General features: G+C 41.2%; 1 protein-coding gene across 1 annotated transcript; it reads left to right on the top strand.

The window, feature by feature from the left end:
* Positions 1 to 756: 756 nt before the first annotated feature.
* tap2t (transporter associated with antigen processing, subunit type t, teleost specific) lies at positions 757 to 13,313 on the top strand. The gene is given in 12 exon segments (NM_001124243.1): positions 757 to 802; positions 1,274 to 1,827; positions 2,013 to 2,127; positions 2,293 to 2,423; positions 2,678 to 2,883; positions 5,160 to 5,357; positions 5,564 to 5,692; positions 5,796 to 5,984; positions 8,929 to 9,102; positions 11,197 to 11,356; positions 11,633 to 11,769; positions 12,040 to 13,313. Coding segments are annotated over 11 exon segments (2,142 nt in total). The 5' UTR covers positions 757 to 802; positions 1,274 to 1,316; the 3' UTR covers positions 12,232 to 13,313.
* Positions 13,314 to 14,433: the final 1,120 nt, after the last annotated feature.

Below are 14,433 nucleotides of genomic sequence, written 5' to 3'. Positions count from 1 at the left end.
GTATTTTTATAGAAAGGTCTATTGTGTCTTGCGCTGGGGCCAAATAGTTATTTATTTCATTTTATACAAATCATTATTTATATAAAATAATTGTGGAAATGATAAATGTCACTTTAAAAAACATAAGTAAAAAAAAAAAAGAGCAAATAAGCTGTCGTTCGAGGTCAGAAAGGTAGGCTATCCCTTAATGTTCTGAGAACGGAGTGTTCCAATTTGACAAATGTTGTCATTGTATGACATGATGTGGCGACAGTGTAGTGTTGCCTGCCATGTTGCCTGCCAGTTCAAGCTGAAAATAAGGCGGAATAGTTTTTCAGCTGAACTCAAAGAGGAGAATCTCAATTGTATTTCCTTGATTCCTCGCGTCATCTCCTCGCTTCTTCTCAAAACCCATTGGATGAAAATATCAGCGGTCCCGCCCCCCTGACATTGTCTTCCAAAGGATTTTGAGGAGTCGATGAGAGAGGACGCGAGGTTATCGAATTTGAGAATTGTTCCAAGGAAAAGCGAATGATATTCTCCCAAAGCTAAATATTTATATTTACATTATTTTATATGTACTTTTCAAGTTGTCCGTTACAAAGCTATAGTAAAATGTTGTTGACAGAGAGGCTAGGACTGGAGTAGGCTAGACACTTCAACCGCTCGCTCACAGAGACATTGTTGTTCCGGTGGTCAGTAGAAAGGGAAAGTAAAAGTATCCAAGTACCTTACCTTACTTGGTAACGTTAACCTGCTGCACGAAAACAATCAATCAAATGTATTTATAAAGCCACTTTTACATCAGCCAGCAAAGACGATGGTAAGAATATTGTTAGCTTTTCTAAGAAAGTAGAGTTATGCAGGTCGATTGTCAATGTAGACTACCAAATACGTTTTCTGACTTCATATGACTAAACTAGCTGTCTATTGCACTACAGTCTCCATAGATTTTATGATGGGCATGCCATGGGCCCTATCTTTTTCTGAAACTCCCGGTCTTCCATGTATGCATTATACTATATTATAAACTGGGTGGTTGGAGGTTTACTTTGCGTTGTGCTTAAGAACAGCCCTTAGCCGTGTTATATTGGCCATATACCACACCCCCTCGAGCCTTATTGCTTAATTGTATTACTATACAAATGTTATACTATACATTCAGAAATATATACTGCCCATGTGTCTTGTGTGCTCATTATGGATATTCATATCATGCATGTAAAGGCATTGCTATTGTTACGTTAATAATGAGCACCATATCGACATACCTGTTTATTTTTTTTCTTTCCAGGATAAGCACAATTGAGATACTGCTGTAACTCTATCTATTGGCCATGGCTCATTTAAAAACATATGGGCTGGTCCTTCTCTATGACCTAGTGCTGTGGGGGGCACTGTGGACTGGGTTAGTGCTACTTGAGTTCTCCAGTAGTGGAGGACTGGTGGGGTTATGGGCCTTTGGAGCCCTAAGGTGGGCATTGCACCACTCAATCACCCTGGTGCTTTCTGAAGGAAAGCCACAGCCAGTGCGGAGGAGATGGGTGGCAGTGCTCTGCCTCTTACCTCCTGTGTTTGAAAGTGGACGTATGGTCATGGTGCCGGCATCGACTGCCAACGACCTGGGTCTGGTGCCTGGCCCAAGCATGGTGGTCTTGGCCCTGGTATCCTCCACTGTGGCCTGCCTGGCATGGGAGCTGGGCTTCCCTGATGATGGAGGGAACCAAGGGAAGGAGAAGAAGAGGAAACAGGAGGCCAGGGCACAGTTGATGAGGATGGTGCGATACTGCAAACCAGACACCCTCTACCTGGCTGCAGCCTTCCTCTTCCTCAGCCTGGCTGTCATCTGTGAGTATAGCGTTGTGTAAAAGTAATTTCAAATGTGCATATCAAGCACATGCGTTCGTTTGTATTCTGTTATCAATTGTTTTCAAGGAATTTGTTGAGCTAGTTATTTTTGAGCTATAATTAATCTTACTTACGCCAACCTTTCCAGTGAACCGTTTTTGATCGAGCCAATCTTGTTGTTGCAGGTGAGACGTTTATCCCTTACTACCAGGGGAAGGTCATTGATACACTGAGTGGTCAGTACCAGCACAACAGCTTCATGTACGCCATTGGAGGCATGGGACTCGTCTCACTAGGAAGGTACACAGGTTTCGCTTCCTCTTTTAGTTTCTCCACTTTTTCCTTTGGTTGTTTCCTCTCCTCTGTGTTTTGATTTATCTGTGAATAAACAGAGAGAAGAACGATATACCCTTCTGTGATTGTTGATTGACCTGTCTGTGACCGTTCTGTGGTTTTTCCCCTCAGTGCTCTGTGCTCAGGCCTGCGAGGGGGCTTGTTCATGTGTAGCCTGTCCAGACTCAACAAGAGGATGAGACACATGCTGTTCCACAACCTGGTACAACAGGACATACCCTTCTTTGAGGAGAACAAACCAGGTGAGATGATGTACACAGGAACATCCCACTGGGTGAACCAACGTGGAATTGACGTCTGTGCCCAGTGGGATGGGTATTATATCATCGAGGTAATAGAATGAGAGCAAATATTGTCATGCCATGTCCTATTCGCTTGTTTTGGTGGCATGTGATGTGATCTCTATCCTTACTCACAGATGATTCTGGTATAAATATTACAGCTCTTCCACCATTATAATCCAATTGATTTAGGAATGATGTCCTTCCTCCCACAGGAAGCCTTGTCTCACGCCTCGGCTATGATGTGGACAAGATGGGACGCTCTGTGGCTCTGAACAGTAATGTGCTGGTGCGCAGCCTGGTGAAGACGGCTGGTATGCTATTCCTGATGCTGGGCCTGTCCTGGCAGCTCACCCTGCTCACCATGGTGGAGATGCCCCTCCTCACCCTGCTGCAGACCAAATATAACACATACAACCAGGTAACAACACCCAAACACCTACACCATTATACGTCCAGATAGACACAACAACATCCAAACACCTACACCATTATACGTCCAGATAGACACAACAACATCCAAACACCTACACCATTATACGTCCAGATAGACACAACAACATCCAAACACCTACACCATTATACGTCCAGATAGACACAACAACATCCAAACACTTACACCATTATACGTCCAGATAGACACAACAACATCCAAACACCTACACCATTATACGTCCAGATAGACACAACAACATCCAAACACCTACACCATTATACGTCCAGATAGACACAACAACATCCAAACACCTACACCATTATACGTCCAGATAGACACAACAACATCCAAACACCTACACCATTATACGTCCAGATAGACACAACAACATCCAAACACCTACACCATTATACGTCCAGATAGACACAACAACATCCAAACACCTACACCATTATACGTCCAGATAGACACAACATCCAAACACCTACACCATTATACGTCCAGATAGACACAACAACATCCAAACACCTACACCATTATACGTCCAGATAGACACAACAACATCCAAACACCTACACCATTATACGTCCAGATAGACACAACAACATCCAAACACCTACACCATTATACGTCCAGATAGACACAACAACATCCAAACACCTACACCATTATACGTCCAGATAGACACAACAACATCCAAACACCTACACCATTATACGTCCAGATAGACACAACATCCAAACACCTACACCATTATACGTCCAGATAGACACAACAACATCCAAACACCTACACCATTATACGTCCAGATAGACACAACAACATCCAAACACCTACACCATTATACGTCCAGATAGACACAACAACATCCAAACACCTACACCATTATACGTCCATATAGACACAACAACATCCAAACACCTACACCATTATACGTCCAGATAGACACAACAACATCCAAACACCTACACCATTATACGTCCAGATAGACACAACAACATCCAAACACCTACACCATTATACGTCCAGATAGACACAACAACATCCAAACACCTACACCATTATACGCCCAGATAGACACAACAACATCCAAACACCTACACCATTATACGTCCAGATAGACACAACAACATCCAAACACCTGCTGCCAGATGGACATAACAACAGCCAAACACATAAAATATAATAGGGGAGCGTGGGGGTAAGTTGAGCCAAATAGGTAATTTGAGCCACTCTGGTTTCTTGGAAACCATACACAGATGTAATAATTTGACCAAATATTTAGGAAGAGGTCATCATTTCATGGAGTCTGTGAAGGAAGAAACCACACGGAACAAGTGGTAAACAAGTTAGGCCCAAAAAAAAGGATTTTCACCCCGTGAATTTATTGTGTTATATGATACTTGTATCTAAACCAAAGTAGATCATTTTAAGATTGTACTATACATCAGTTGGGGTCTCTATAAGCTTCAATATGAAGTCCTAAATTAGGCATCCTTGTATCTGTGTGGGCCAATATAGTCAAAATGCTTGCCTTGGGGTATGTTGAGCCAATGGCCATGGGGAAATTGAGACAATGGTTGAGCCAATGGCAAGTTAAGCAAATTGAAGTGTTTTCTTCCATGGCATAATGCAAGGCATTGTTGTTGGGATATGAGGTAACAACAGGGCCTGGCCTATGTTAAAAGTGTCAAAAAAGTACAAAGTGTTTGTTAGGTGTTAAGCCAGTGTTAAAAGACTTAAAATGATTAAAATACAAAAAAATGATTGTGTTTGGGGAAATAAAGATATACATGGTTTTAAAAAGGTAGAGGTAATATTTCAATCAGTACAGAAATTTGTAGGTGGCTTAACTTACCCTGTCCCGTGACTCAACTTACCCCAAACCCGGGGTAAGTTGTGCCAAGAGACCATTTTTTCAGGACAAGTGATGTTTTCAAACCTGTAATGTTTACATGAATTCTGATTATTTCCAGGGACACACAACATCCTAAAATATATGTCGATATCTTTTTAGAAAGAATACAGAATACATATTTCCCTTGACGGAGTGATACTGGCTCAACTTACCCCATTCTACCCTACCTACAGCTAGAACAACACCCAAACACCCATGCAGCTATAACTCTGACAGCAATGCAGACTAAATAAAGACCAAATATAGAAAAGTAATGGGATTATTGACTGGTTAGTGATAGATGCTTGTAGAATTATGATTGATTGATTAATTGACTGACTGACTGACTGCTACCACCCAACAGGAGTTCATTAAGCAGCTGCAGGACTGCCAGGCCCAGATCAAGGAGCTGGCATCCCAGGCCATTGGGGCGGTGAGAACGGTTCGCAGCTTCAGAGCTGAGGAGAAGGAGCAAGATAGGTACAACCAAGCACTGGAGAGGATGTACAAGGTCCAGGAGCACAAGGGCATCATCAGTGCCGTCCACCTTTTACTGAGAAGGGTAAAAATTCAACTAATGATAACTCTAGGATGTTTGAGACACCTGGGTGCTGTAAATAACATGGAGATGTAGTCTATCTCACATGATGTGTCTGTTCCTCCCTACATCCCTACACACTGAAGACCTTTAACTTGTATACAGTACTCTATATACGTGACGTGTTCCTGTATCCAATACCCCTCTGTGTCTTTTCTCTGTCTGGCCAGGTGGTGACAGTGGGCCTAAAGGTGGCCATGCTGTTCCTGTGTCGGAGGCTCATCTCGGCTGGCCAGCTGAGCATTGGCAGTGTGCTGGCTTTTGTCCTCTTCCAGAAAGACATGGTGACCAATATGAAAGTGAGTAAGCAAATGAACCACCAGCAGGCGTTTGAATTCTCAGGTCATTGTTCTGGAATACCTGATGTGAAACTGACTGAAATGTTTTCTTTGTTGTTGTCAGCAACTTGTGTATGTCTTTGGAGACATGCTGTGCACTGTCGGGGCGGCAGCCAAGGTGTTCACATTTCTGGACAGAAAGCCAGACCAGAAAGAAGCAGGAGAGCTGGCTCCTGCAAAGCTTCAGGGGAAACTTGCTTTCTACCATGTCAGCTTCTACTATCCCTCACGCCAAAATACACCCGCACTGAAGGTAAGCATCTATTCATAGGATATGAGCTGTTATGAAAGATTGTATCAATATTCAAAAAAAGCGTAATGGCCCTGCTATTTTCATGGATTTACCGATACCATTACATCTTTTAATAGGGAGACTTGTCTTTGAACCAGCACATTTTTTAAAATGTAACTATTGAAATATACAGTGCATTCTGAAAATATTCAGACTTTTCCCACATTTTGTTATGTTACAGCCTTATTCTAAAATGGATTAAAAAAATAATTTCCATCTCATTAATCTACACACAATACCCCATAATGACAAAGCAAAAACAGGTTTTTAGAAATGTTTGCAAATGTATATAAACCCCCCCCTGGAAATATTACATTTACATAAGTATTCAGACCATTTACTCAGTACTTTGTTGAAGCACCTTTGGCAGCGATTACAGCCTCGAGTCCTCTTGGGTTTGACATTACAAGCTTGGTACGCTTGTATTTTGGGTGTTTCTCCCATTCTTCTCTGCAGATCCTCTCGAGCTCTGTCAGGTTGAATGGGGAGAGTCACTGCACAGCTATTTTCAGGTCTCTCCAGAGATGTTCGAATGGGTTCAAGTCCGGGCTCTGGCTGGGCCACTCAAGGACATTGAGACTTGTCCCGAAGCCACATCTGCCTTGTCCTGTTGGAAGGTGAACCTTTGCCCCAGTCTGAGGTCCTGAGCACTCTGGAGCAGGTTTTCATCAAGGACCTCTCTGTCCTTTGCTCTCTTCATCTTTCCCTCGATTCTGACTAGTCTCCAAGTCCCTGCCGCTGAAAAACATCCCCACAGTATGATGCTGCCACAACCATGCTTCACCGTAGGGATGGTGCCACGTTTCCTCCAGATGTGATGCTTGGCATTCAAGCCAAATAGCTCAATCTTAGTTTCACCAGACCAGAGAATCTTGTTTCTCATGGTCTGAGAGTCCTTTAGGTGTCTTTTGGCAAACTCCAAGTGGGCTGTCATGTGCCTTTTACTGGCCACTGTACCATAAAGGCCTGATTGGTGGAGTGCCAGCAGGGATGGTTGTCCTTCTGGAAGGTTTTCCCATCTCCACAGAGGAACTCTGGAGCTCTGTCAGAGTGACCATCGGGTTCTTGGTCACCTCCCTGACCAAAGTCCTTCTCCCCCAAATGCTCAGTTTGGCCGGGTGTCCAGCTCTTGGTGGTTCCAATCTTCTTCCATTTAAGAATGATGGAGGCCACTGTGTTCCTTGAGGACCTTCAATGCTGCAGAAATGTTTTGGTACCCTTCCCCAGATCATTGCCTCGGCACAATCCTGTCTCTGAGCTCTACAGACAATTCCTTTGACCTCATGGCTTGGTTTTTGCTCTGACATGCACTGTCAACTGCTTATATAAACAGGTGTGTGCCTTTCCAAATCATGTCCAATCAATTGAATTTACCACTGGTGGACTCCAATGAAGTTGTAGAGACATCTCAAGGATGATCAATGGAAACCGGATGTACCTGAGCTCAATTTTGAGTCTCATAGCAAAGGGTCTGAATACTTATATGAATAAGGTATTTCTGTTTTTTACTTTTTATACATTTGCAAACAGTTAATACCTGTTTTTTATTTCTCATTATGGGTATTGTTTGTAGCTTGATGAGGATTTTTTTTTGAATGTAATCAATTTTAGAATACAGCTGTAAAGTAACAAAATGTTGAAAAAGTGAAGGGGTCTGAATACTTTTCGAATGCATTGTACCTTATGTCTGTTGGCCAAGCACTTACAGTGCCGTAAGAAAGTATTCAGACCCCTTGAACTTTTCCACATTTTGTTGTGTTACAGTCTGAATTTATAATGGCTTAAATTGAGATTGTATATCACTGGCCTGCACACAATACCCCATAATGTGAAAGTGTAATTATGTTTTTAGACATTTTTGAAAAGCTGAAATGTCTTGACTAAGTAATCAAACCCTTTGTTATGGCAAGCCTAAAACGTGGGCTTAATAAAGACCATAACAAGTTGCATGGACTCACTGTGTGTGCAATAATCGTGTTTTTATTTAGTTTTGTTGTTACTCCAAAATACTAACCTAATTAACAGAGTGAAAAGAAGGAAGCCTGTACAGAAACAAATATTCCAAAACATGCATTCTGTAACAAAGAAATTAATTTTATGCCCAAAACAAAACATCACTGAGTGCTACTCTTCATATTTTCTAGCATGGTGGTGGCTGCATCATGCTATGGGTATTCTTGTCATCGGAAAAGACTAGGAAGTTTTTTTATGATAAAAATAAACGGAATAGAGCTGAGCACAGTCAAAATCCTAGAGGAAAACCTGGTTCAGTCTGCTTTCCAACAGACATTGGGAGACAAATTCACCCTTCAGCAGGACAAAAACCTAAAACACAAGGCCAAATATACTGGAGTTGCTTCCCAAGACAACATTTAACGTTCCTGAGTGGCCTAGTTACACTTCTGACTTAAATCGGCTTGTAAATCTATGGCAAGACTTGAAAATGGCTGTCTATCAATGATCAACAACCAACTTGAGTTTGAAGAATTCAAAAAAGAATCATGTGCAAATATTGCACAATACAGGTGTGCAAAGCTCTTTGAGAGACTTACCCAGAAAGCTGTAATCGGTGCCAAAGGTGATTCTAACATGTATTGACTCAGGGGGTTGAATACTTATATAATCAAGATATATTCATGTTTTCTTTTTTTTAATCTTTTTTTTTTATTTTTTACCAATGTTCGGATTTTTCTTCCACCTTTTAATATTTTGCGTAGAACGTTAGCAAAAATGACACAATTAAATCAATTTTAATCCCACTTTCTAACACAACAAAATGTGGAAAACGTCAAGGGGTGTCATTACTTTCTGAAGGCACTCTATTATCTTCCTGCCATGCTTGCCTGTATCTGCAATAATTTCCAGTATATCGTTGGTTAAATGTCTCTAACCATCTATCTGCCAGGCTGTGAGTCTGGAACTGCATCCGGGGAAGATGACAGCGCTGGTGGGGCCCTCTGGTGGCGGGAAGAGCTCCTGCGTCAGCCTGCTGGCAAGGTTGTATGAGCCCAAGGAGGGCCAGGTGCTGTTGGATGGACAGCCCCTGCACTGCTACCAGCACCAGTACCTGCATCAGAAGGTACAGACAGGAAACCCGCCATGTCCAATAATGTGCTGTAGTACTTTAGCACGTTGATAGGGCTCTGCTTTCCATAATCCTTTATACATGTGTGAACAACCGTTATGCAAACTAGGACTGTTCAGCTCACTCCCTCTTTATTTTATTTAACCTTTATTTAACCAGGAAGAGCTCATTGAGATTAAAATCTATTTTTCAAGAGCACCCTGGCCAAGATAGGCAGCACCAAGTCATTACAAAAAAAATTACAGACAGACAACATGAAAAACTACAAGTAATCTAGTAAAAACCATTGAATTCACAAGAGTATAAAACAGCAAATTAAAAACATTGACAGGTCAGGGAATCAGCCTCAAAATCCTTCATCAGTGATTTAAAAACACCAATCGGGACAAGTTCTTCCAGTTTAAAAGTATTTTGTATGGTGTTCCAAGACGATGGCGCAGAGTACATAAAAGCCCTTTTACCAAATTCAGTTCGGACATTTGGAACAGTTAACAGGATAAAGTCAAGCGAACGAAGAGAGTACCCACCACATTTCTGAACAATAAAAATGCACAAATAAAAATGTAATAAACCCAAAATGGCTTTGTAAATAAAAGTATACCAGTGACTGAGCCTACGAGTGACTAGAGAAGGCCAGCCAATACAAAGTGCAGTAAGGTTTTGCAGTTTAAAATAAATCTCAAAGTGCCATGGTAAAGAGTGTCAATTGATCTCAAACACTGAGCGGAAGCATTCATATATAAAATATCCCCATAGTCTAGTAAAAGCATAAATGTAGCCTCCTTCTGGCTTCAAAAGAAAAACAGGCCTTATTCCTAAAATAAAATCCCAATTTCAGCTTCAATTTTTTTGTAAGCTGTTGAATATGCCATTTAAAAGTGAGGCCGTCATCAATTAAAATTCCAATATATTTATATGAGGTTACAACCTCAATCTCCTTGCCCTGACAGGTAGTAATAGGTGAAAGGTTCAGAGTTCTATTTCTTGCATTAGAAAACACCACTAGTTTAGTTCTCTCAGTATTGAGGATAAGCTTCAATTGACACAAGGTATGTTGAACAGTATAAAAAGCAGTTTGCATGTTCTGGAAAGCTTTTGTAAGAGACGAGGCACAACAGTAAATAACAGTATCATCAGCATAAAAATGAAGTTGTGCATTTTGGACATTTTTGTCTAAATAATTTATTTAAATAGTGAATAAGAGAGGACCAAGTACAGAGCTTTGGGGCACACCATTCAAGACAGACAATTTAACGGACATAAGCCCATCAAATTGAGTGCACCGAGTTCTATCAGACAGATAGTTATCAAACCATGCAACTGCATGCTCCGAAAGACCTACACTCGACAATCTCTGCCTTAGTATAGCATGATCAACTGTATCAAAAGCCTTAGAGAGATCAATAAAAAGTGAGACACAGTGCTGTTTTTTGTCAATGGCTTCAGTGATATCATTTAAAACCTTCATGGCTGCTGTAATTGTGCTATGCTTCTTCCTGAAGCCCGATTGGTACATTGATAAAATAGAGTTAGTAAATAAAAACTATTTTAGCTGTTCACTCACAAGGGTTTGAAATCAGCTGCCAGATTTAAAAAGCAGGGATCTAAAAGATCAGGACCTGCAGGCTTTCTCTGATCTAAGGATTTCAGGGCTTTATGTTCCTACCTACCACCTGCACTGAGAATGGCAAAAAGCTAAAAGTTTGACCAGCTCTCACTGGTTCATCCACACAGGGTTGTACAGAGACAGAGGACACTGAATCAAACAGCCTACCAGATGATACAAAGTGCTCATTGAAACAATTCAGCATTTCAGTTTTGTCATATATAGCAACAGAGTCCTTCAAAACACATGACGGTAATTCATTAACATTACTGTTACCAGACATAGACTTAATAGCTTTCCAAAACTTTCTAGGGTCATTCAGGTTATCAGTGGTAACAGACATAAAATATTCAGACTTGGCCTTCCTGAGAAGAAAATAACACTTGTTTCGTGTCATATAGACATACCATGTGACTTGTTCAATTGTTTTTAATATGTTTTTAAACCAAACATCCCCAATGATTATCTCTCTTTGAGGTAAGATGGCCCTGGTGTCCCAGGAACCAGTGCTCTTCTCTGGATCTATCAGACACAACATAGAGTACGGCCTCGTGGGATGCACCCTGGAGAAGGTGAAAGAGGCTGCGAAGAGCGCCAACATCCACGACTTTATTTGTACGCTGGAACAGGGCTACGACACAGGTAGATAGTGATGGGTCATCTTGTGGCCATTGTATTGACACTATTCATCAGATTTATTAATTGACAAGCATTGTATTTTCTGTAGAGGGGCTGTTCTACCTTCATAAAAGCCTGCCAAAAAGACTAACAAAGTTAGCATGTAAGGTGTAAGACTGGAACAACCGGTTGTACAATGCTTGAGGGAGGAATCTGCTGTGTGTCGTATTGTGAGTTACAGGCCTATCTGTCTGTGTAGCTACCAGCTGGCCTAGCACTAATGTCCTGTGTATCTCTCAGATGTAGGTGAGTGTGGAGGGCAGCTGTCTTCTGGACAGAAGCAGTGCATCGCCATAGCCAGAGCTCTGGTTCGAGAGCCACAGGTCCTAATTCTGGACGAGGCAACCAGCGGCATGGACATCAACACACAGCATGCGGTACACATTCAAGACCTCTATAGCACAACAATATTACATGATTTTCATGTCTAACGTAAAACATAGAACTAAACCAACTGCAAAATGAACCTGTCTAACTACAACAGACTACAGACTCTGAATCTTTTTTAGGAGTCAGAATTGGACTTATGCAGGAACAACTCTGGGTCCTAGGTATAGCCTATAACCAGGACCCAATATTGTCATAGAAACTAAATCTAATAGCTTCAGTAACATGATGTCAATAGGGTTCTTAATGCTCTCTCCCAGGTGCAGGGCGTCCTGGCAGGCTCAGTGGGCCTGACAGTGTTGGTGGTGGCCCATCGGCTGCAGACTGTGGAGAAGGCTGACCACATCATCTTCATGGAGGGCGGGGAGGTGGTTGAGCAGGGCACACACCAGGAGCTCATGGCTAGCAAGGGGCGCTACCATCGGCTCAAAGAGAAACTCTTTGAGGACTGATTAGGAATCACACAGCTGTCGGAGAGAGAGAGAGAGAGAGAGAGACCCACACAAAATACTTCCATTTATGAGAAGTGAAAATGTTGATTGAACTGCACACTCTATCACGAGGCATGTTTCCATAGACACAGGTTTATTCGACAAAAACAATGCCGCAAAAAATATTCTTTGTTGGTCTGACGTCATTACGTAATCGACACAACTACATGGTTGTTAAAAAACGACCAACTAAGCATATCCAAAATTAACCGTGTGTATCTATGGTTAAATGGATATGCGCCCTAAGCAGGCAATTGTCGCATCTATTCTCCATTCAAACTTAATAGAAACATAGCTAATGATACTCAATGATCAGACCTGAATATGACGCATGTTAATAGTTTTTTTTACTGCAAGAAATCCACATATATCTATTTTCCTTGCTTTGATTCACAATCAAATAAAAATGTGATGTTTTTTTCAGTGGCACTGAAATGTTAAAATTAAAGAACAAGTTTGTGAACACTGAAAATTAGTTTTAAAAATATATGTATAATATATATAATAAACATCTTTGAAAATGAGTGCAAAGGTGATCCGTGTTCGGTTCGTTCAATCAATATCTGAATGTAAACAACTAAGAAGGATAATCATTTAGATTGCATAAATGTATTTTTCTTATGTCATCCATAATATTGAATTAATGCACAGCGATAGAGGTACTGCAAAAGAATACGTGTGCTAGCTGTTTTCAGAGTAAAATCTACAGTATGTGAATATCTGATGTTACCTGACCCATCGCTCCAGCTAGCTAGCTTTTACCAGGTTAGTTATAAATAAGGGCCACCAGCAAGTCATGCAAATTAGCTGCCTTCAATGCTTGTTGGCTTTACTGGCAGACAAGAGAAGGAGCTTATATTAAAAGGCTAAATCTAGCTAGCAACATCATTCACATGTCATTCACATATTTAGATGATTTAGAATTTTTTGGGGCTTGCCTGTTTTGCATGTTATTTTGGCATGAGTACGTGTAACATATCAGTTTGCAAACAATGTAAAAAATATATATCATTGAGTTAATAAAGCTGCATACAAACATGGTCGCTTTTTTGTTTTCTTGAGTAAGGCAGCTCCAAAATGCAGGTGTTTCAGCCTAGCTCAATGCTTTCTGTGGTGGTGGGGCAAGCCAGCAGAAAATACAGAGCGCTGCGGCGTGATTGGTGTTCTGTCACTCATGGGGACACTACGTCACTGCCAGGTCCAAGGGTAGAGTTCTAAAATTCTAGCCCCTTGGGTGCTGCCATAGAGTTACATTAGAAGTGCCCATCCAAGAAGGCTCAAGGTTATTGGCCACAGATAAAATGACGTCAAATCACATAAACAGTAGCTTTGATTGGACTGAAAAATCTTAGCTAGCAGTCATCATCATGAATCAAGTCGACAATCTACTGGCAAATCCTGTTTAATCCTTGTCATATGAAGAGAAATTGTAGATCAAACGTATCGGTTCTCATCGGCCATTGGACATTACACACCAAGTTGGAAATTGCAAATTCAACAATGAGTGGTTTGGAAGGAATCATTGGCTAAATGCAAGCATTGCAAAGCAATCGTTAGCCTGCTATTCAGTGGAGTGGCTGTTTGGTCCCAAGTCTAAGATTAAGGGTCTCTTTTCCTAGCTGAAAATTATAAACATTCAACATTGGCCATGCTGTCAATGAAGCATTATTTATGCCGCGCCCAAAGCAACTGTTAACTTGGAACTGCAAAGTATAGTGCAATTAATGTATTGTTTAGTGTTGTGTTGTGTAGTGGCTTTGCTGGCATGCATCCCACTTTTTTTGTTGGCCTTTTGTTGGCCAACCCATATTGACATGCTAAAATCACCACTGGCTAGCAATCATACCAAACAGGTGTATGTGCCTGTCTGTACACTGTACAAGGATCATTCAAGGCTATCCAGCCCCAGCTGACATACATTTTGACCATCACCACCTCTCTGCATCAGGTGAGTAGTAATTAATTATCAACAATTGTCTATATGGTGTACGTAGCTAGCTATAGGTGGTCATTCCCACCTAATAATGGTAGAGATTAAAGGAATTAAGATTGAAAAATATAACAATCTATATTCAATTATTCTCTATGGTAATTAGTGAGTAAATCTGTGGCCACCACTAAACCTGCACCACTGGGTGAAATTGAAGCAGGCAGTGTTGACAG

Source organism: Oncorhynchus mykiss, chromosome 16, assembly GCF_013265735.2.
Source record: "Oncorhynchus mykiss isolate Arlee chromosome 16, USDA_OmykA_1.1, whole genome shotgun sequence".
In the NCBI taxonomy this organism is placed as follows: Eukaryota; Metazoa; Chordata; class Actinopteri; order Salmoniformes; family Salmonidae; genus Oncorhynchus; species Oncorhynchus mykiss.
Note: the sequence above shows the minus strand (reverse complement) of the source record. Positions and strands in the feature narration are given on the sequence as shown.